General features: G+C 40.6%; 1 protein-coding gene across 2 annotated transcripts in view; it reads right to left on the minus strand.

The window, feature by feature from the left end:
- Positions 1 to 6,625: 6,625 nt before the first annotated feature.
- wdr45b (WD repeat domain 45B) overlaps positions 6,626 to 22,265 on the minus strand; it is a 29,256-nt gene continuing 13,616 nt past the window's right edge. Inside the window, exons 5-10 of one of the 2 annotated variants that reach the window (XM_061908642.1) lie at positions 20,980 to 21,074; positions 19,149 to 19,339; positions 18,998 to 19,083; positions 17,647 to 17,748; positions 16,842 to 16,963; positions 6,626 to 8,799 (exon numbers count right to left, since the gene is read on the minus strand). In XM_061908642.1, the coding sequence (XP_061764626.1) occupies positions 8,693 to 8,799; positions 16,842 to 16,963; positions 17,647 to 17,748; positions 18,998 to 19,083; positions 19,149 to 19,339; positions 20,980 to 21,074 (703 nt within the window). In that variant the 3' untranslated portion in view covers positions 6,626 to 8,692. Of the gene's footprint in view, positions 8,800 to 10,906; positions 11,587 to 16,841; positions 16,964 to 17,646; positions 17,749 to 18,997; positions 19,084 to 19,148; positions 19,340 to 20,979; positions 21,075 to 22,265 lie in introns of those variants that run through there. The other variant, XM_061908643.1, reaches the window with a different exon arrangement.

The raw sequence follows: 22,265 nt of genomic DNA on the forward strand, positions 1-22,265 counted from the left end.
TTTCTGCAAGCTACTATTGGCCTCTCTGGCCTCCATTCCCAGGGGAGCTCTTGAGAGAGTGTCAGCAGTGACGAGTTGTTTTCCTGGGACATGTATGATTTTGTAGTTGAACCTCAACAGTCTTAGCCTAAATCTAAGAATTCTTGGAGGAAGATCATCCAAAGACCGAGAGCCAAGCAGCGAGATTAAAGGTTTGTGATCGGTTCTCACTGTGAATTCCAAGCCTAGCAGATATGAGCTGAGTCGCTCACAGGCCCATGTTGCCGCTAGTGCTTCTTTTTCTATTTGCGCGTACTGGATCTCTGTGGGCGTCAGGCTCCGTGATATGTACACAACAGGTCTCCACCTACCATCTGTCTGCTGCTGCAGGAGGACCGCCCCAAGTCCATATGACGACGCATCTGCCGATACTAATGTTTCTTTCTTAGGACTGTATTGTGCCAGGACTGGAGGAGAACTCAGCTCTTTATTAATTTTTTCAAAGGCTGTTTTCTGTTGTGCGTCCCAGGTCCATGTGCTGTCACTTTTTAACAGGTCACGCAGGGGTTTTGTGAGAGCTGGTAGACTAGGTGAGAACTTGCCAACATAATTCACCATTCCCATGAACCGGCGGGCTTCCTCCACATTGCGAGGTTCTGGCATGTTTTTAATGGCGCTGATTTTGTCTGGATCAGCCTCGATTCCTGATGCGCTTATGTTGTGTCCAAGGAATTTCACTTTTACCACTGAAAATTCACATTTTTCATTGAGGGTGAAGCCCGCTTTTTCACACCTTTTCAGTACTTCCTGCAGCCTTTCATTGTACTCTTTTTTGTCTTTTCCATAGACTAAGATGTCATCTGCATGGCACAGAGCGCCCTTTGCTCCTGCGATTATTTGTGAGATTCTCAGCTGAAAATGCTCAGGCGCGGAAGAGATGCCGAAGGGGAGCCTCTGAAAGCAATATCTTCCGAAGGGGGTAATAAAAGTTGTTAAAGGCTGTGATTCTTCATGTAGAGGAACTTGCCAGAAACCAGATGTTGCATCTAATTTCGAAAATACTCTTGCCCCCTCAAGCTGTGCCAGTGTCTCAGCAACTGCAGGCAGTATGTGTCTCTCTCTGCACACGCTGTCGTTAAGTCGGGTGAGGTCCACACAAATACGAGGTTTCTTATTTGGCTTGGGGACCACTACCATCCCCGCACACCATTCAGTTGGCTCCTCAATTTTCTTATGACCCCCATTGCTTCCATCCTGTGTAACTCTTCTTTAACTTGTTCTTTCATAGGTAATGGAACTTTGCGTGGGGCCGAGAGAGCATAAGGAACTGTTTCATTCTTCAGTTTTATCTGGTAACTTCCTTGTAGCTTTCCAAGCCCTAAAAAAACTTTTGGGAACATAGCTCTGTATTTATGGCTCGCTTCTTGTTTCTCTTCCTGTACTGAAGCTACCTGTTGAACCAGGTTCAGCTTTATTAAAACAGGAAGTCCCATTAGTGGCAGCACCAAGTTTGTCACCACATATACATCCTGCCTTATTTCTCTTTTTTCTGTTTTAATGTGTGATTTCATGATGCCCAAAACCTTCAATGGACAGTTATCTGGACCTTTAATCTTCTTAGGTGGTGTCTTCAGCCTGCCATCACGTGCTCTCAAGTACATAGCAGATGGAATAGCTGTAACTGAGGCTCCTGAGTCCAGTTTAAATGTTACCTTATTTCCATTGAGGCTGATTTCTTTTAACCATTGCTCTTCAATTCCTTCTGTGTTAACTGTCCCCATGAAAGCTATGTCTTCTTCTGTGTTACTGTCCACTATAGCTTCCACTCTCTGAGATGATCTGCAGACCGCAGCGAAATGTCCCTTTTTTTTGCATTTTCGACACTCGGCCTCTTTGGCTGGGCACAGTTTCCAGGGGTGTTGTGGCGCTTTGCCGCACCTTGTACATTTCTCATTATAGTATGTCTTGTTTACAGTGCTTGGCTTGAACGTAGACTGCTCTGGTCTGCGTGGGGGAGCTTGTCTATATTGTGCTTTTCCTCTGTTTGTGTTTATGGCATCCACATTAGCACCTTTAATTTCTGTGTGTCCCCCTTGTAGCAGTTGCTGTTGTTTCTTTATTTCTTCCTGCTGTCTGACCTGGGTTATTGTTTTTGCAAGCGTCAGGTCTGGGTCTAACTGAAGTCTCTCTGACAGCCTGGAGTCTCTTATCCTGACCACTATGCGGTCTCTTATCATTTCCTCCTTTAAAGCACCAAATTTGCAGTGTTCTGCCAGCTTATGCACATCTGTGATAAAGTTCTCTGCAGACTCACCTTGTTGTTGCTGTCTGCTATTAAACTTTGCACGCTCATAAATGACATTGTGCTTACCCACAAAATGTTCATCAAATGCTTTTGTCACCTCGGCATAGACTGTCTTCTGTTGGTCGCTTAGTGGTAACGTACCCACAAAATGTTCATCAAATGCTTTTGTCACCTCGGCATAGACTGTCTTCTGTTGGTCGCTTAGTGGTAACGTAGTGAGAATGTCGTCACTCTTTTTACCCATCACATACAGTAGAGAGTTGACCTGATAGCCGTTGTCTTTTCCGCTCAATCCTGAAGCCATCCTGAACATCTCAAACCGTCTCAACCATTGCGGCCACGAGCTGGGCTCCTCGAAGTTGAAGCTGCCAGGAGGCGCGATGGAGAATATTTGATCTGTCATCTCCCGTCCTTATCCGGGCTCCGATGCGGATCCACTGCTCTTCGTAGCCTAGCGTAGCTTAGCCTGCCGCCGGCTAGGTAAACAATGACGACCTCAGCTGGACTATTTCAGCCACACTTCTCCCAACTACACCTACTTTTTACCCACAGTAGGTTCGCCTACTTCTGACAACATGTTGTGGTAGTGTTTATATGCGTGAAAGCAGACTCCAGAGACTTCATGTAAACTTCACACAGCTTCCTTTACTCGTTCTTTTTCATCCCCTTAATCCCCTGAATAAACTCAACGGTGCCCCCTCTGGACGCTATGTGATATTGTACTGAACATCTGTACAATTATGTTGCTCTTTTTCAAGCAAAGTTAAGATGTATCAAGAGTGAACTTGACCTGGAATTGAGCGCTGCCTCACACCAACTTTATTCTTCTTGTCTGCACATTTCTACACGCTGTGGATAATTTTGCGACACACAGATGTGCTCGTTTGGGTTTTGCCAACATTTGAGTTCAACAAATCCTTTTTTTCACCACCACCACTTTGAACACTTTATAATCATATTTATATTTGTGACGACGTCTATCAATTCATATCGGCGACCATTTTGCCACCTATTGCTGTCACCATGTGTTCCCAAGACTCCAGCACAGCTTAACCAGTCGGGCGGACAGTTGCAGCAGAAGGTGGCAAGAAGCTCTCCTGGGTTGTAATAATAAATTGAGTAATTACACAAGTCTTTCGTATGTATTTAAAAGATTCCAAAGCAAACATTACATAATTTTCACATGAAACGTTAATCTGGCTGTGAGCAGGCTACTGTATGAACACATTTTGTTGTAAATTACACAAATTATATTTGTATTAGAAATCACCACTTCTTGTGAAGGTTTACGTAACATTGCAGTGACTATCCTTTTAAAGGAGGTGGGCACAACTTTATCTTCCAGCCTGCACATCTGTTTTGTCCGTGCACATGATCATTATCGTCTTCACCTTCTTCCTCTGTTCATTTCTCGGAGCAATGACAGTCAGGCCCACGATCTCTCTGTCGTTCCCTGGAAACACGAGAAAGAAACATCTCCTACTGAATTGTGATGGGGCAGAGCGTGCAGCTCTCACATGACACATGACTACTTTATTTATAAGGAGGCGTGGCCTGGGCGGGGTCTGGGCGTGCCAAGTCAATCACACTACAGCGGACAGTTTCAAGTTGATCCTGATGTTAAAAAGATATGTGCTTTGACTTATGCGTTCACACGCTTTAATACGTCTGAATTTTCTCAATTTGAATGTACGTTCATTTTACGTTTGTCATGTACAAAGAGTTGCGTGGCTTACCAAAAGATGGCGTACGGCAGTAAAAATTCAGATGTATGAAAGTGTTCGCACACACAAATCCAATCCCAATCCTTTGTTACATCTCAGTGGCTTGGCCCGTCCATTGATTGATTGATTGAAACTTTTTATTAGTAGATTGCACAGTACAGTACATATTCCGTACAATTGACCACTAAATGGTAACACCCGAATAAGTTTTACAACTTGTTTAAGTCGGGGTCCATGTAAGTCAATTCATGACCACACCCCTTTATAAATAGGCAAATTGTATTTAAATGAGCCATGCGGAATTCAAATCAAATATGGCCAAAGCGGTGAAGTTGGAGGTAAAGCCCATTAAACGATTTTGTTTGGCACGCTGTCTTCTGCGATCACAATCAAACGAAGTGCATGGAAGAGACTCTGCGAGGTGGTCAATGCTGTTGGCTCAGAGAACCGCACGCTGGTCAATTAAAAAAAAAAAAGGTCCGACATCAAGGTGGGCTGGAGGGCTGGCCAACATATGTGCCAGAGGATCTAGTACTTTTCCATTGCATAAAGGGTGACCTCTCTTGTTGGAATGACGTCTTTTTGTGGCGTGGGGGTTGTCGTCTTGAGGGCACGGGTCCTGGCCATGTTGCACGAGGGCCAACTGGGCATCGTCAGGGGGAAGCAACGCTGTAGGAGTATGGTCTAGTGGCCAGGCATCGACAGAGTCCAATGCACCTTTCCACAACTACCCGGTTGCGGGAACGGAGGTCATACTTGCCAACCTTGAGACCTCCAAATTCGGGAGATGGGTGGGGGTCATCTTAACCCACTCTCTGGCCATATGATAAGACACTTAATCGGGTCATGATTCTATTGGCCAGGCCTCCGGGCAGACGTGCGTCGTTCGTGCGCTGCCTGCCGGACTGCCAGCTGGTGAACCCAGCGGCCATCCCGAAGGGCCCCCTTGCGCCCATTACCACTCATAGACGTCCCGTTCGAAAGAATTGGGATGGACGTCATCGGACCATTTTCCCCGAGCACACGGGCATACCGCTTTGTGTTAGTCCTGGTGGATTACGCAACACGTTATCCCGAAGCAGTGCCCCTGCGCTCCATCTCTGCCAAGATTGTTGCGCAAGCGCTGTTTCAGGTCATCTCCCGAGTCAGAATCCCGAAAGAGATTCTAACTGACCAGTGCACGTTGTTTATGTCACGCACGATAAAAGGAACAATACGGGTTATTAGGAATCACGACCATCCGCACCAGTGTATATCATTCGCAAACGGATGGGCTGGTGGAGCGATTAAATAAAACGCTGAAAACCATGATCCGTAAGTTCATGCACAAGGACAAACAAAATTGGGATAAATGGTTGGAGCCCTAATGTTTGCGATGCGGGAGGCACCCCAGACCTCCCTAGGTTTTACACCTTTTGAGTTGTTATATGGCCGGAGGCCTCGCGGAGTGCTGGACGTCATTAGAGAAAGCTGGGAGGAAGGTCCTAGCTCCAGCAAGAATGAAATTCAGAATGTCATGGACATGCGAGCAAAACACCACAAGGTGGGGCACTTGTCACGCGTAAATTTGCTCCATGCCCGATTACGCAAATTTACACCGGGAGAAAAGGTGCTTGTATTGCTTCTAACCTCAAGTTCCAAATTACTTGCAAAGTGGCAAGGACCTCCACCACAGATCACACCTCACTCCAACCCACTTTTCCAAAGTGCGCTGGCTCAGGGTGGAGGACAGAGTAAAACAACTTGCAATGAGCCTAGTCTATAAAATCCGCTACACCTCCCTGATACCGAAGTACATGTCAAACTACTTCCTTAACGTAAATGACCGCCTTAACCAAAACACCAGGGGGAGCTCCACGAACAACAAACCTAGATTCCGATCTAACAATTGTCTTAACTCATTCTCTTTCTATACCACATCAATGTGGAATGCACTCCCAACAGGTGTAAAAGTAAGTGCATCTCTATCCTCCTTCAAAACCGGGCTAAAACAACACCTTCAACCCTTTACTAATACCCTTCTCCATTCACATCCCATCTCCCCGGATTGTTAATAACGTAATGTAAATAATCAAATGTATTTCTAATGTATATACTTGTTCTTATGCTATCTGAACTCACTATGTTCTCTGCTGGCTGTACATATCCTACAAAGTAAGACCTACACTGTTTCAATGTCCATTTCTCTGTTGATGCAATTGTTGATGACTGAAGTACTGATATCAACCAAGGCTCCTCATCCCACCCCACGGATTGTAAATAATGTAAATAATTCCACGTATATACTATAATGATTAACTTGTGTGATGACCGTATTATGCTGATAGTATATATTTGTATCATGAATTGATTAACGTGGACGCCGACTTAAACAAGTTGAAAAACTTACTCGGGTGTTACCATTTAGTGGTCAATTGTACGGAATATGTACTGAACTGTGCAATCTACTGATAAAAGTTTCAATCAATCAATCAATCAAAACCACGCCGCCCAGCCCTTGATTTACTGAGAACACTTTCCAAATGAACCCATGAAACATTGACTTGGCTTGAGGGGATAAAACGGACAAGATTACAGAGCCTGATAAAGCACAAACAAGAGCCCATAAGAATGAGAATCGTTTGTTACCATGACCATGTTTTATTTTCAAATTGAAATGTAGATTTTGTTTTACATTTAAACCTAACGTGAAGATTTCAACTTAAAACTTTGCAGAGCGTCCTTTCATTATTCAGTATAACAAAATAGTTGCGCACAACACAAATGTACAATCAGATGGACAAAAATTAAATGTTTTTTTGGAGGGGTTGGGGGGGGGTATTCTCTCTTGAAAACGGCTCAGTGGAAAGGCAATACAACCCAATATGAAGTACACTTTTATTGTTTGAAATGGTGATTAGTATTCACACGTAGTGTCAACAAAGCCAATTGCTCTGATTTGCATGAGCAGGATGTAGTTATTTACACAATGGAGAGCAGAATGAATAGTAATTTCTCAGTGTGACATAAGAACTTGTTCAGGCAATAGATGTTCTGAGGGAAAAAAATACTACTTTTGAGCATCACAAGTTTGTTCTAAGACAACTGTAATTGGTATAACTAAAGCTATGTCCATCCATCCATCCATTTTCTAACGCTTATTCCCTTTTGGGGTCGCGTCGTAATTACTAATTTCTTATTTCAAGAAATCTTAGCATAACAATTTTGACTTGTTCCATTGGCAGATTTATTGTTCTCATTACAAGCAAAAATAATTTGAAATTAACAAAAAAAATCTGTCAATGGAACAAACAAAAATCCTCTTGACAAGATTCCTTGATGTAAAAAATTAGTAATTAAAACTTTTTAGCTTAACGTACAAGTATTGTGAAGTTTTGTGTCTTATGACAAACTTAAGATGCTCAAAAGTAGTTTGTTTTCCTTCAGAACATCTATACCCTCAACACAATTTCTTATGTCACACTGAAAGACCATTCAGTGGATCCTGACTTGAATTAGATTTTTCTTAGATATTTTGACTAGAAATTAGAAATATACTTGGTGAGATTGTGAGTTTTTCAGTGAGGATATATGGAGCAACCAACAAGTCATTCACAAGCATTGTCAGTCTTACGTTGGTTATGTGGCCCAGAAAATAAAAAATATATGCTGCAATCTTCTGGCGACAGAAAGACGGCGTAAGAACGCAGGGTTGATGCGGCTCAATAAAAAGTAAAAAGCTGCATGCCGAAAATGGCTGCCAGGCCAGACTTTGGACACCCCTTTTAGAGACTGTGCTCTCTTTTTCTGCAGTTAAGATGCAGATCCATCCATCCAATTTCTACCACTTGTCCCGTTCGAGGTCGCGGAGGGGTGCTGGAGCCTGCAGATAAACATGAAAAAACAACCATAGACCAAGCAGGAACCATGACTTCACTTGGTTACATCTTTCAATGTAACTTTAAAATGTATTTGGATTTTCCACATGTTGGATTTGTTAGCATTAATCTTAGTTAGATTTCATACCAAGCCAAGGTACAAAACATATAACAAAAGCATATTTCCACATCCTTAGAAAAACAGATTTGAAAAAAACAAAACAAAAACCTTGGTGTTAGCAATGCTTGTATAGATTTCATTTAAAAATAAAAAAAAACACAAATACAAACTCAAACAAAAAATGATTTTCCTCCTTAATATTCAGTCTTGGGTTAATACAGTGAAGGATGCAATGTTTATTATAATTTACAGCTACATGGTTTTGCTGCGTGATCCTGCTGAGTGAACACATTCATTGTGGTACTTTTGTGTGCACACACACACACACGAAATGTGTGCTTGCAGGTTCTCTCTCCAGTCAGAGGCACTCGCTAGCACTAGCTCAGGTGGTGTTAGTTGACAAATCTCTCCCTTTATCATAATTATCTATTTGATTTAAAAAATAATCATCCATTGCAAAGTCCTCGGAAGACGTCTGAGAAAATCCAAAACACGTGCTTCCTTTTTTTATTGTCTCCTTCTCCATCGTGTTTGGTTCAAACACGTCACTCTGGCGGCCCAGCAACAGCCGTGATAGAAAAGTATGTCTCCATTAAATGTTTCGCCTTCTTCTGTAGTGACGCTCTTCTCGCAGAGTCTGTGCACGTCATGGGAAGTGAATTCATTCCTTCCGAATAACCGAAAAAGAAAAGAGGCTGTGACGCCGTCATATTTTTTCATCGGTCATCTCCAGGAACTGGGCGTAAACATCTCTAGAACATTCTCCCTTCTGGTTGAACAGGAACTTGTAGTAGCTGCCATCAGCACAAATGGCTTTAAAGGACAAAAAAAGGAAAGAAGAAGTTAAGTGTTGTGTGATAAATTCCCTGTAATGTTACAACATATACAAAAATATATTGTTCATCGTACTTGTCAAATTATAGTTCTAGGGTAAAAGTATGGATGCACTTGTTCTATTATGCAAAGTTGCTAATGTTAATAATGGTCAGGGTGCTACTTTACTATGGACACAGAGTTTGTTCACTTCTTGTGTTTTTTAAAGTGTTCTCAGGACATTTTATGGTGGCTTCGTTGTAACCAAAAGCAATGCAGAAAAAACTAACATTAAATCGAGGTTGTAAATGATTATATATTTTATTGAAATAAGTATTTTATCCCCAGCCCATCTGCAAGCGTTCTGACCCTAACAGACTGGTTATCAAAGACAGAGATTTCACCCTTTGGGAAATGACTCCTTATCATAACTATTAATGTTATAATTAATATAGTATAATATAATATAATATAATAAATTAATATTAATTGTATTAATATTAAAGACAGTGGTCATAGATTCAAACAATAGATCCAGCAATTCAAACTACTCCACCAACATGGGCAACACCAAATATCTTTCAAAGGACTCCAAGAAAAAGACCAAATAGCTTTCAAAGGACCCCAAGAAAAATATTGTAGATCTCCCCAAGACAGGAATAGACTACAAGACCATCAAAAAGAAGCTTGGTGAGAAAGAGACAGCAATTACTGCAATAATTCATTAGTAGAAGAAATAATAAAAAGTAAATCTTCGAGCCCAAAAACAATTCTTCTGGGGCCTCAAGCTTGCTTCTGCACAAAAACCTGGCGTACGCCCTTTTTCACAGCAAAAACGAGATGTATCAAGACTCAAGATGTGGAAATGTGCGATGTCACACGCCTACTTTCATGGCTGACGTATGAACATTTCTACAGGCTGTGGACACTTTGGTGACACACAGGTTTCAACAATGTGAAAACGATTCTGGCAAGAGCACAAAATTTAACTTTTTTCGTCAAAGCATTCAGGAATTCATAATAATATTTTGAAGAAGTTTAGTAATTTATTTAGGCAAACAATTCCCCACCTATTGCCTTCACAATGTGTTCCTGCAACTGCTGCAGCAGCCGGTGGTTGCGGCACTTTAATGGCGGTGGAGGAATGACCAGACTTGGGTTACTGCTATGGCTGCTAGCGCAGGGAACTTTCCGATGCTGTAATAATAAATTGAGTAATCTAACAAGAGTCAAACTGTTTTGTTTCCTTTGTGATACGCTGGTATGTTTAAATGTAAAAGACTTAAAATAAATCGATCCAATAATGTTCTACCGCAATTGTCCCTGTCGGGATTGCGGGGCTCTGGAGCCTATCCATATATCAGCATTCTCTCGTAAAACTCTTGTCTGGCTCTAAAAAGTATGAACACAATGTGTTGTTAATTATACAAACCATATTTCTATTGAGGGTATTCAGGTGGCAGAGGGGTTAGTGCGTCTGCCTCACAATACAAAGGTCCTGAGTAGTCCAGGGTTCAATCCCGGGCTCGGGATCTTTCTGTGTGGAGTTTGCATGTCCTCCCCGTGAATGCGTGGGTTCCCTCCGGGTACTCCGGCTTCCTCCCACTTCCAAAAACATGCACCTGGGGATAGGTTGATTGGCAACACTAAATTGGCTCTAGTGAGTGAATGCGAGTGTGAATGTTGTCTGTCTATCTGTGTTGGCCCTGCGAGGAGGTGGCGACTTGTCCAGGGTGTCAGGGTGTACGCCGCCTTCCGCCCAATTGTAGCTGAGGGAGGCGCCAGCGCCCCCCGCGACCCCAAAGGGAATAAGGGGTAGAAATGGATGGATGGATGGATGGTATTCAGAGTCACCCACCTCTTCTAAAGTTGTACGTGTAATTGCAGCGGCTATCTTTTCAAACGGGGTGCAGCCTAATTTCCCCGAGTCCGATTTGGCCACACGCATCTATCTTCTTCACTTTCTTCCTGATTCGTCCCTTTTTTTTAAATATTTCAGCCCATGTTCAGGCTGTTCCGAACACTAGAAAGAACCCCACATCTGCGGTCCCCTCCAAGGTTTCTCATTGTCCCATTGGGTTGACTTTTTCCTTGCCCTGATGTGGGATCTGAGTTGAGGATGTCGTTGTGGCTTATGCAGCCCTTTAAAACACTCGTGATTTAGGGCTAAATAAGTAAACATTGATTGATTGATTACCGGTAATTTGCACGTGGGCACATTTTAATGCATCTGATTTTTTACTTGCGTACGTTGTTTTCCGAATTACGAATATCTATTTCAAGTAGGAAATCCACACAACTCTTGTTACATGAGGCCCCTGGTGAGGATAATTGTGAGAAACACCGCACATAAAAAAAAAGCCTGAGACCAGTATGCATACTGGGAGAACAAATCTACTGAGGATACTATTGCTGTTGTGATCAACACAGTATATAAACATCTGGAGCAAAAGCCACAAAGGCTTCTTTTTATTTGACTAGCTCAGCCTTCAATATGATCTTGTCAAACAAACTGTTCTTTAAACTGTGCAACATGTGACTGAACACCCCATTATGAAACTGAATACTGGACTTTTTAAGGAACAGCTCTTAATGTGCCAAAATAGGACAAAACATGTATTCTACAGCAACAACACTGTGCTCAGTCTACTCCTCTTCACACACACGATCGTGCGGCCTCCTCCGCGGCAAACCACATATTCAAATTTGCAGATGACTAAAGGTGCTCGGCCTCTTCAAATCGTCAAAGAGAAAAGGTTGAACTGGTGTGAAGACCGAAGCCTGGCTCTAGATAAAAAAAAGACAAAGAAAATGATCATGGACTTTTGCAAGTCAATTCATCTTGACCATCCACCACTCACCATCTATGGACAAGTGGTGCAGAGGGTGGGTAATTTTAAGTTCTGTGGTGTGACAGTGTTGTGATCTTTCCTACGACACACACACTACAGCATGGGTGTCAAACTCTGGCCCGCCATGTAATATCATTTGGCCCTTGACGCAATATCAATTTAGCATTAGCGCTGGCCCGCCGGTGTTATACAGCATCGGTGCCGCTGTAACACCGCATTCACCGCTAATACTCATACTCGCCAACCCTCCTAATTTTCCCGGTAGACTATAGAAGTTCAGTGCCCCTCCTGAAAATCTCCCGGGGCAACCATTCTCCCGAATTTCTACCGATTTCCACCTGGACAACTATATTGGGGGCGTGCATTTAAGGCAGTGCCTTTAGCGTTCTGTACAACCTGTCGTCACGTCCGCTTTAACTCCATACTAACAGCGTGTCACATAATATTTGTGGCTTTTACACTCACACACACACACACACACACACACACACACACACACACACACACACACACACACACACACACACAAGTGAATGCATGCATACTTGGTCAACAGCCATACAGGTCACACTAAAGGGTGGCCGTATAAACAACTTTAGCACTGTTACAAATATGCGCCACACTGTGAACCCACACCAAACAAGAATGACAAACATCCGCACCGTAACACAACAGAACAAATACCCAGAAACCCTTGCAGCACTAAGTCTTTTGGGAAACTTCCAGCAAACTGACCAATAAAACGTTTTATTCATGCACTTTCTCTTGCTACTTCAAGGCTTGAATGTTTGGTTCATTCATTATTGTTATTTTATTTTCAAATGTATTAGCCTGTGGAAAAAATTTGATATTTACTTATGAAGATTGCACATAGAAAAAAAGACATACAATTTTTATTTAATTTTTTTTTTTATATACCATTGATATTCTTTTAATTATTATTATTAATTTTTGAAAGTGTTTTTTGCATGTCACTAAAGTTATACAAGCCTTGCTTGTTCAATATTTAAGGCAAAACTTGTTTGGGTCCCTATTCAAAGGTTAATTTGTTCAACCTTGGCCCGCGGTTTTGCTCACTTTAAAATTTTGGCCCACTCTGTATTTGAGTTTGACACCGCTGCACTACAGCGACTGAAGAGAAGGCGCAACAACACCTTTTTAACAGGAGGAAGCTGAAAAGAGCTGAACTCCGGCAGAGGCTCGTACAACTGCAATAATTGTGAACTGGACTTGCATTAATGAAAAACAAAACACTGCAGATCCTACTATTTTGCCATTTGGTAGTACTATGCTGCTACACCATGTTGTTCACTTCGGCTGCTACTCACATGGATGTGCCTTTTTATGCTTTTACAGTGGGTGCCGAAAGTATTCAGGCCCCTTCAAAAGTTTCACTCTTTGTTTCATTGCAGCTATTTGCTAAAATCAAAAAAAGTTCTATGTATTTCTCATTACTGTACACTCAGCACCCCATCTTGACAGAAAGAAAGAGAAATGTAGAATATTTAGCAAATGTATTAAAAATTTTAAAAACTCAACAATCACATGTACATAAGTATTTAGACTCTTTGCTCAATTATTTGTTGATGTAATACGATGCCACAAGCTTGGCACACCTATCTTTGGGAAGTTTAGCAAAGTTTTCTTTGCAGCACCTCTCAAGCTCCATCAGGTTGGATGGAAAGCATTGGCTTCTGGACTTTGCTGCATATCCTGACTAGTCTTCCACTTACTGCTGCTGAAAGCATCCCCACAGCATGATGCTGCCACCACCATGCTTCACAGTAGTGATGGTATTGGCCTGTTGATGAGCGGTGCCTGTTTCCTCCAAACATGATGCCTTGAATTTACTCCACAGAGTTCAATCTTTGTCTCATCGGAGCAAATCCTTTTGTTTCTTATGGTCTGAGAGTCTTTCAGATGCATTTTGGCAAACTATTTACAAAGAAATGGCTTCCGTCTGGCCACTATACAATCCAGGTCTAATTGGTACATTGCTGCAGAGATGGTTGTCTCCCTGACCAGAGGAATGCTGTAGCCCTGACTGAGTGACCATCGGGTTTTTGGTCACCTCCCTGACTAGACTAAGATGAATGCATTCATTTACAGAGACATCCTGGATGAAAACCAACACTTCCCATTCAAGCTGTTATAGCTTGAGAGGTGCTGCAATGTGGAATGGGCCAAATTGCCCAAAGACAGGTATGCCAAGCTTGTGGCATTGTATTCAAAAAGACTTGAAGCTGTAATTGCTGCCAAATGTGCATCAACAAAGTGCTGAGCAAAGGATCTGAATACTTATGTACACATGATTAGAATTATTTTTAATACATTTGGAAAACGTTGTACATTTAGTTTTTTTTCTGTCAAGATGGGTTGTGAGTGTACGTTAATGAGAAACAAAATTAACTTTTTTGATTTTAGCAAATGGCTGTAATTAAACAGAGACAAAATGTAAAGGGGTTCAAATACTTTCTATACCCACTGTAGTTCAATGTTGATTTATTTAAATAGCCTGATTTTATAAATCCTACTGCCCGAAAGTGCTGTAGAAAGGTAAAAGATTAAATAATAATATTAATACCAATAAAAATCACAATAAGTACAGAAAATTCTATAAATAATAGTTACAAAAATGCATAAAAATTGTGCAAAAAAACAACGGTAAAAGATAAAGTATTCTCATTATAAAAACCAGAAAAAGTACAGAGCATTCCTTATTTGAAATAAAGTAAAAAAATGTCTTTCAGTTTATACTCCCTGCACATTTTTTTGTAAATTACACAATGTCGATTGATGCTCTAATGCATGGGTCAACAACGCGCAGCATTAGAACCCTCTTGTTTAAAAAAAATTATGAAACTGGAAAAATACGGGGTAAAATATATATACATATATTTTGTTTTAATATGGTTTCTGTAGGAGGAAAAACATGACACAAACAAGAAGACCAAGACTTCAGAGGGGACAGAGGCCCCTCTCCTCCACTGTACATCGGACGAGCAGCTGTGGAAGCGGTCTCCCGCTTCAGGTACCCGGGATTGCACATAACCAAGGACCTCACCTGGAGCACCAACACATCCGGTCTGGTCAGGAAGGTCCCCCTAGTCACTCTACTTGCTCAGCAACCTAAAGCGAGCTGGACTTGGGAGCTCAGTCCTGAAGAGCTTTTATAACTCTGAGGTAGAGCGTGTGCTCTGCACCGGCATCACTGTGTGGTACGGCAGCTGCACAGTGACGGAGAAGAAGGCACTGCATAGGGAAGTCAAGGCTGCACAGAAGAACGTGGGAAGCAGCCTTCCCTATACCTCAGAACTGTACATGCGTAGATGCAGGGGCGGGGCCCTCAGCATCATGAAGGACTCCAGTCGCCCTGCACACAAGCACTTTACCCCTCCAATCAGCCAAGCGGCTGCAGAGTATAAGGAGTAAAACCAATAAGCTCAGAGACAGCTTCTTCCTTAAAGCTGTCAGACTGCTAAACGCTCCATAGTCACCCTCTGCTCTTCTTTCTGCCACAACCTCAACCCTACCCCCACCACACACCGAATGCACTATTTCTTATTTTTTATTTATTTATCTGTTTCTAGCCAGCTAATCTCGGTCCTTCCTCTTATGTTATTTTCTATTTATTATTTATTACTGTTCTCCTTCATTGTCTATTTATTACAGCGTCTCTTAATTATTGCTGGCACCTCAATCCAAATTTCGTACCATATATGTGAAAATGTTTACGAGTATGACAAATAAAGTTCCTTGAATCATGCCTCGTTTGCAGGTATATATGAGCTCATTTAATTTCCTTTCTTTATGTCCTCTGCGTATTTCATTCACAGTTGCATGTCTCATGACACATTATCTGTAAGAAATATTGACTGCATTTCTGATAGTTGTTTGTGCGCCATGCTGTTCCAGGTCAATCGTTACCCAACTTGCAAAGATTGTAATAAATCCATTAAAAAAAGACAGCCTACCATTTACTTTAACATGGACACACACATCTATACCTTTGACCAATCCTAAGTTTGTAATTTACAAGTTTTCTTACTTTTTGAGAAGCCTCCATTTTACTAATGTTTTCCAATGTTGTAAAAATGTGTAAAATAAATATTACATTTCAACACTTCTGTCAACGAAGATTTGCGTCAGCTGCGACACATAGCCATGTTGATACTGGGCTAATATAGCTAATATGGACACTTACATTATGTGTTGCCTTTTAATTTTTTGCGGCTCAAGACAGATTTGTTTTTGGTATTTATGGTCCAATATGGTTCTTTTAACATTTTAGGTCTAATGTAATGGAGCACAGTCATCAATCAAAATATTAGGAACACAATTTTTGAACTGCATCGAGATCCTGTAGTTCCCACAGACTCATCCTGCTCAAGAAAACAAATGTTTAGGCTGTCTGAGGATTGACAACTAATACCTGAACGCTTGTGATGTGGTCACATGAGACTGAAACTTAATTATTTTACATCAATTGGACTTCCCTAGCACAATGTAGAACTATTCTCTGAGAAAGGTATGATTGAATGACTTATTTTGTGATCGGGCGCTATATAGAAATAAAAATGTAAACCTCTCAAAAGGTAAATGATAAATAAATGGGTTGTACTTGTATAGCGCTTTTCTACCTTCAAGGTACTCAAAGCGCTTTGACACTACTTCCACATTTACCCATTCACACACACATTCACACACTGATGGAGGGAGCTGCCATGCAAGGCGCCAACCAGCACCCATCAGGAGCAAGGGTGAAGTGTCTTGCTCAGAACACAACGGACGTGACGAGGTTGGTACTAGGTGGGATTTGAACCAGGGACGCTCGGGTTGCGCACGGCCACTCTTCCACTGCGCCACGCCGTGGGGGATTGTCGTTGCTAATACGGGCCACCAAACCCTGTCCCCACCTCTACCCCCAAAAATTGAGAGACTGGTACAAAAAGTGTCACTCATCCACCAATGCACAACCACACATACAGTAGGCAGTGGCATCTTTGAATTGTCCATGCTTCTATATGTACCGCAACTGCAAAACAATATTCTGATAAAATGAGCTCAAATGTAATAACTATTACCAGCAGGAAACCAACCATCATGCAGTATTATTGATCTATATGCCTTAGAGTAAACTAACTAATAACTAGTAATAACATTTTTGGGGCAGTCCTAAAGTGTCCTCACCTATGACGGCGTTGGGCTCTGTTCCGAAGGCACACAAACATGGGGAGCCCGAGGGCAACTGGAACCTGGAGAAGCTCCACTTGGAACTGAAGTATTTTGGAAGAAAGCTAGCTGATGCCAAACTGGAAAGAAAGACACACAGCCCAGGTATACATTCAGGATTAAAATCACATACCTTTCTTTGTTTTACTGATTTAGGACAATACGAGTGGTGTGTCAACGAGAACACGGTGAAGAATACCACATGTTGATCTTTCTTCTCGTTACTTAGGTTATAATACTTTTGTTACAAATGTTAAACTGCTTAAAGCGAGGGATGTTCGTTTGGACATTATTTTCCAAAAAGTATTCGCAGTGCATTACCTTTTTCAATGTTTTGTTATGTCACGGCTTTCTTTCAAAATTGATTAAATTGATTCGTTCATCTTTGAAATTCTACAAAACCCCAAAAATGAAAAAAATAAAAACATATTGATTGTATTAAAAAAAAACAACAACTAAGAAATCACATGTACATTAGTATTCACAACCTCCATGATGCTCAAAAGTGAAAATTGAAAAATGGCTGTACACAGACGCTCAACCAGACTTGAGGCTTTAATAGATGTGAAATTTCTATCAACAAAGTATAGCGCAAAGGCAGTGAATAATTATGAACATTAAAAACTTTTTTATTTTTTAATACATTTGCGAACTTAAAAAAAACTATTCATATAATCAATATGGGTGTTCAGTGTTACTGTTTCAGTCCTTAATAAAGTTAACATGACAAATACGAGGAAAAAAAGGCTGAGTATAAACATACCTGGACTGCTTGTTCCTTTTCGCGTCTTCGGCTGCAAAGATGTGCACTGTGCCATGGTCACTGGATACGCAAATGAGGGATGCATCTTGGTTGAAATTAATGCTTTGGAAAGAAAAGATTGACAATATTAAGTGCAAAATAGGTTCAGTAATTCTTCAGTAAACAACAAAATGAAGATGATTGTATGTTATTTTCTGTCTCCATTAAACGGGTTGAAATGCAATTTGTTGGTGAGCCTGAATGCAAAATATTTTATCGATTTAATTTGACTTAATAGTTACATTGAAATCCTGCCACTGATGACTCATCTGAACTGAGGGTGTTTCCCCGCTACTGATTCAGGACATTACTATTATTCAGTCTGTCCAGCTATTCCAGGAGTTATTCAATACTGTAAAAAATCTACCTGTTGAACGTACCCTTCTATGCCTGAAGTACCAGAGAACAGGTATCTGACAATATTGCTATGTTAGTAATACATCAATACCAATGTCAATATACCCTTATCTACCGAATATGACGAACAGCTAAAAAACTCTACCCTATTGGCAGACTATAAATTGCACCAGTACATAAGCCGCACCCACTAAATTTTAGAAGAAAACATGTTTTAGATATTAACAGTACATTGTGAAATAACCTATTTACATAGAAATATGTTATACCGGTACATGTTTATTTTCATCGCTTGTTTCCCAATGATGCATGTTAACATGGCAGTAAAACGGCTGATCCAACTAAAACAGTGAAAGTCATTGATGTTTATTCATTCTTTTTGAGATTAATAAGATTTTCTTTTTTTTTTTATAAGGATCAATGTTTATCAGGATTATTTTTCCTCGCACTTTGTAAACACTTTGAGTTTGAACAGTTTTTTTAAAGTGGATCATTTTAGTGCAGTGTTTGATTTCTTTGCTTAATCAATTCCATAATTTAGCCGTTAGCAAAGGAAAATCCATTGATTAGCCGCACCTTTGTATAAGCAACGGGGTACAAAGCATGGGAAAAAAGTAGCGACTTATCGTCCGGAAAAAACTGTAATTCAAGGAAAACAGAAGACAGTTCCAAGGACAAACACTAAAATGAGGTAACGATATTTGCAAGTGAAAAGTCTGAGACCACAATATGAATCTGAAGTCTTTCGAGAAAATCTGTGGCCAGCTTGAAAGCGAACAGCCACTCTGAGTGGTTCAATTATTATCTCTTGTGACGAATAAGATACACTGCAGTGCTGCTGTAGCTTTAAAAATAACTGAATTGCAACACATTTGGACTACTAAAGATCATGCTGTAATTTACACACAACATTCCTTGTTTCTCATTATTTAAATATGTCTCATAACAAGCTCACCAGTAAATGTTTGCAGTCTGAGAGCCTCGTCTCAGCTCCTGTATGAGCTGACCAGCGGATGTGTCAAAAATTCTGATAAGGGTCCCCTGTGGAGGACAATACACATTTGGTCACAATCAAAAATCAAAAATCCATATGGCTGTTGACCTACTTTCTCTGATGCAGTAGCTATTCTGGTGCCCTGAAGGTTCAGGGAGATACAGCACAGCGAGCCCTCGTGGGCGGGGATGTCAACGGGGGGCTTCTCTGTGTTTGCCAGGTCTACTATCTGAACATGGCCTGAATGAGTCCCAGGAAAGGCCAGAAGAGAGTTGTTGCTGTTGGGACACAGCACACACAATCCTGAGGAAAGAAATTAAATTTAGTATTAACTATTTGCGGTTGCATTAATTTCGAACTTTTACATGCACACAATATTTTCTATCTTAAATAGAATATAGTAAATGTTGTAAGGAGAATAGAGGTTAATGAAGAAGTCTGTCTTCTTGGAATTCAATTTTAGTTGTTATTGACATAACCACAAGCTGGTTTTGCAAAGGTCAAACTATATTTTTTTTAATAGAAATAACCCATTTCAGTTTTAAAACTTTACAGTATGTCCAAAAACCTCTAAAGAAACTTCAAAACCCTCCATCAACAGTTTATATACACGCTTCAAGTATATATATAATGTAGTAACAGACATGACGTTCATAACAACATGTACTATGTACAATATTTACCGTATTTTGGTCATTTAAAGCAATAATGAAACGTATTTCCTTAGCCTTTTTCTTTCAATTCCCGTAACAATATCTCCTCATGGGCTCAGGAACACTTCAGAAATCCACTGTCACTAAATACAGTTCGTCGCTACATCTGTAAGTGCAAAGTAAAGCTCTACTATGCAAAGCGAAAGCCATTTCTCAACAACATCCATAAACGCCGCCGGCTTCTCTGGGCTCGAGATCATCTAAGATGGACTGATGCAAAGTGGAAAAGTGTTCTGAGGTCTGAGGGGTCCATATTTCAAATTGTTTTTGTAAATGTTCGACATCGTGTCATCCGGACCAAAGGGGATGCGAACCATCCAGACTGTTATTGACGCAAAGTTCAAAAGCCAGCACCTGTGATGGTATGGGGGTGCATTAGTGCCCAAGGCATGGGTCACTTACACATCTGTGAATGCACCATTAATACTGAAAGGTACAAACAGGCTATGGAACAACATATGCTGCCATCTAAGCGCCGTCTTTTTCATGGACGCCCCTGCTTATTTCAGCAACACAATGCCAAGCCACATTCAGCACGTGTTACAACAGCGTGGCTTCGTAAAAAAAAAGAGTGCGGGTACTTTCCTGGCCCGCCTGCAGTCCAGACCTGTCTCCCATCGAAAATGTGTGGCGCTTTATGAAGCGTAAAATACGACAGCGGAGACCCCGGACTGTTGAACGACTGAAGCTCTACATAAAACAAGAATGGGAAAGAATTCCACTTTCAAAGCTTCAACAATTAGTTTCCTCAGTTCCCAAACGTTTATTGAGTGTTGTTAAAAGAAAAGGTGATGCAACACAGTGGTGAACATGCCCTTTCCCAACTACTTTGGCACATGTTGCAGCCATGAAATACTAAGTTAATTATTATTTGTAAAAGAAAAATTAAGTTTATCAGTTTGAACATAAGATATCTTTTTTTTGTAGTGCATTCAATTGAATATGGGTTGAAAAGGATTTGCAAATCATTGTATTCTGTGTTTGTTTACATCTAACACATTTTCCCAACTCATATGGAAACGGGGTTTGTAGAACGAGCCGATTATTACAAATGAAAATGCAAAAAAAGTGTTCTTTTCTCTCATAAGGAAATAAAAAAAAAAAGTGCAGTTCCACTTTAAGTGCTCTCATGCACTTGTTGGTTTCCTTTGTCATAAGAAAATCTTACATCATTTTAATCAAAGTCATCACTGCTATTCCGCCGGCATTACAGTACTTGCAACGACTGACCTTTGGGGTTGTAGCAGGTTTCAAATACGTGCAGCTGGTGGGGGTTGTGGGTAAAGGTGAAGACTTTGATCATAGAATCCAGGACCACCACAATTCTGTGCACACAAAAAGTACAATCAAATACGCTGTTGTAAAACATACAGTTCAGGAAGCTATGTCGTAATTTTTGACAGCAAGAGATGCAGTCAGAAACATTTTGATGTATTTTAGGTTGATAAAGGAAAACAGTGGGGAAAAAAAACGCACTTCTACTAGAAGTTTGGGATGTCACCATGGCTGCTACTCTTGACATAGCGCTAGTATTGCTACACTCAACAAAAAAAGTAAGTCATATGATTTCCGCGTTCACATAACTGCGGCTGGAGTCACATTGGCTGTTAAAATATAAAAGAACATCAGGGAAATTGACATAAATGTAAGTGAAATTCTGTCTTTGTGAGGAAAAGGAGCATTTGTTGAGAAAAAAATGTGTCTGGACATTCATTCACGGAACACTCAACCGCTCCGTCCTTAAATAAACAATGTCGAGACAGCCATTCGAAACAGCGACTAAACAATGAAGCCAATGCTAACAAAAAAATCTATACACCCACAACACATCTCATCTGCTTTTGTTGTTGTGAACAATATCATCGATGTATGATCAATGTACAAACAGCAGACGTACTTTTAGAGGCGGTCTCTTTTCTTATTTTTTTATTATGACGTTATATTTTTAGTCTTTAATTTTTTTGGGCCCAGTGGAAGATTTTGAGGACAGAAAAATATATTTTGCAAGCACAAACCTTATGTTTTGAAAAGAGTTTGTTCAACTCAAGCAAAAAATTAAAATGTTTCAGCAAATTAAAGTGTTTGCATGTTTGTTAATGTCAATATTAACAATCAATAATTACTGCGGATTCAGATTTTTTTCCTACACTCGGTTAGATTTCTGCTATGCTTTTGAAAAACCGCAATAATTGTGTCAAAAAGGAGACCAATCAGAGAACTGAACAAATGTACGCTCTGATTGACTGCTTAGTCTCCAATGAGATCATTATACAAAACAATTTTCAGCATGCCGGCGCTATATGAAGCGGAAAGAGCAACTTTACAATGTATGCATAGCTTAATTTGTTCATTTAAAACATCTTAAACCAGACATGTAAAGCTGGGATGATAACAGTGATATAGAAAGATCCTGCATATTCGACCATTGCAGGCGGTTTCATGCACAGAGCTTTATTCAACATTTAGTAGATATTTTTCTTTGAATTTTTACACATATATAGCTTGACTCATGTCTT

The sequence above is a fragment of the Nerophis ophidion genome, linkage group LG08 (genome assembly GCF_033978795.1).
Source record: "Nerophis ophidion isolate RoL-2023_Sa linkage group LG08, RoL_Noph_v1.0, whole genome shotgun sequence".
NCBI classification, from domain to species: Eukaryota; Metazoa; Chordata; class Actinopteri; order Syngnathiformes; family Syngnathidae; genus Nerophis; species Nerophis ophidion.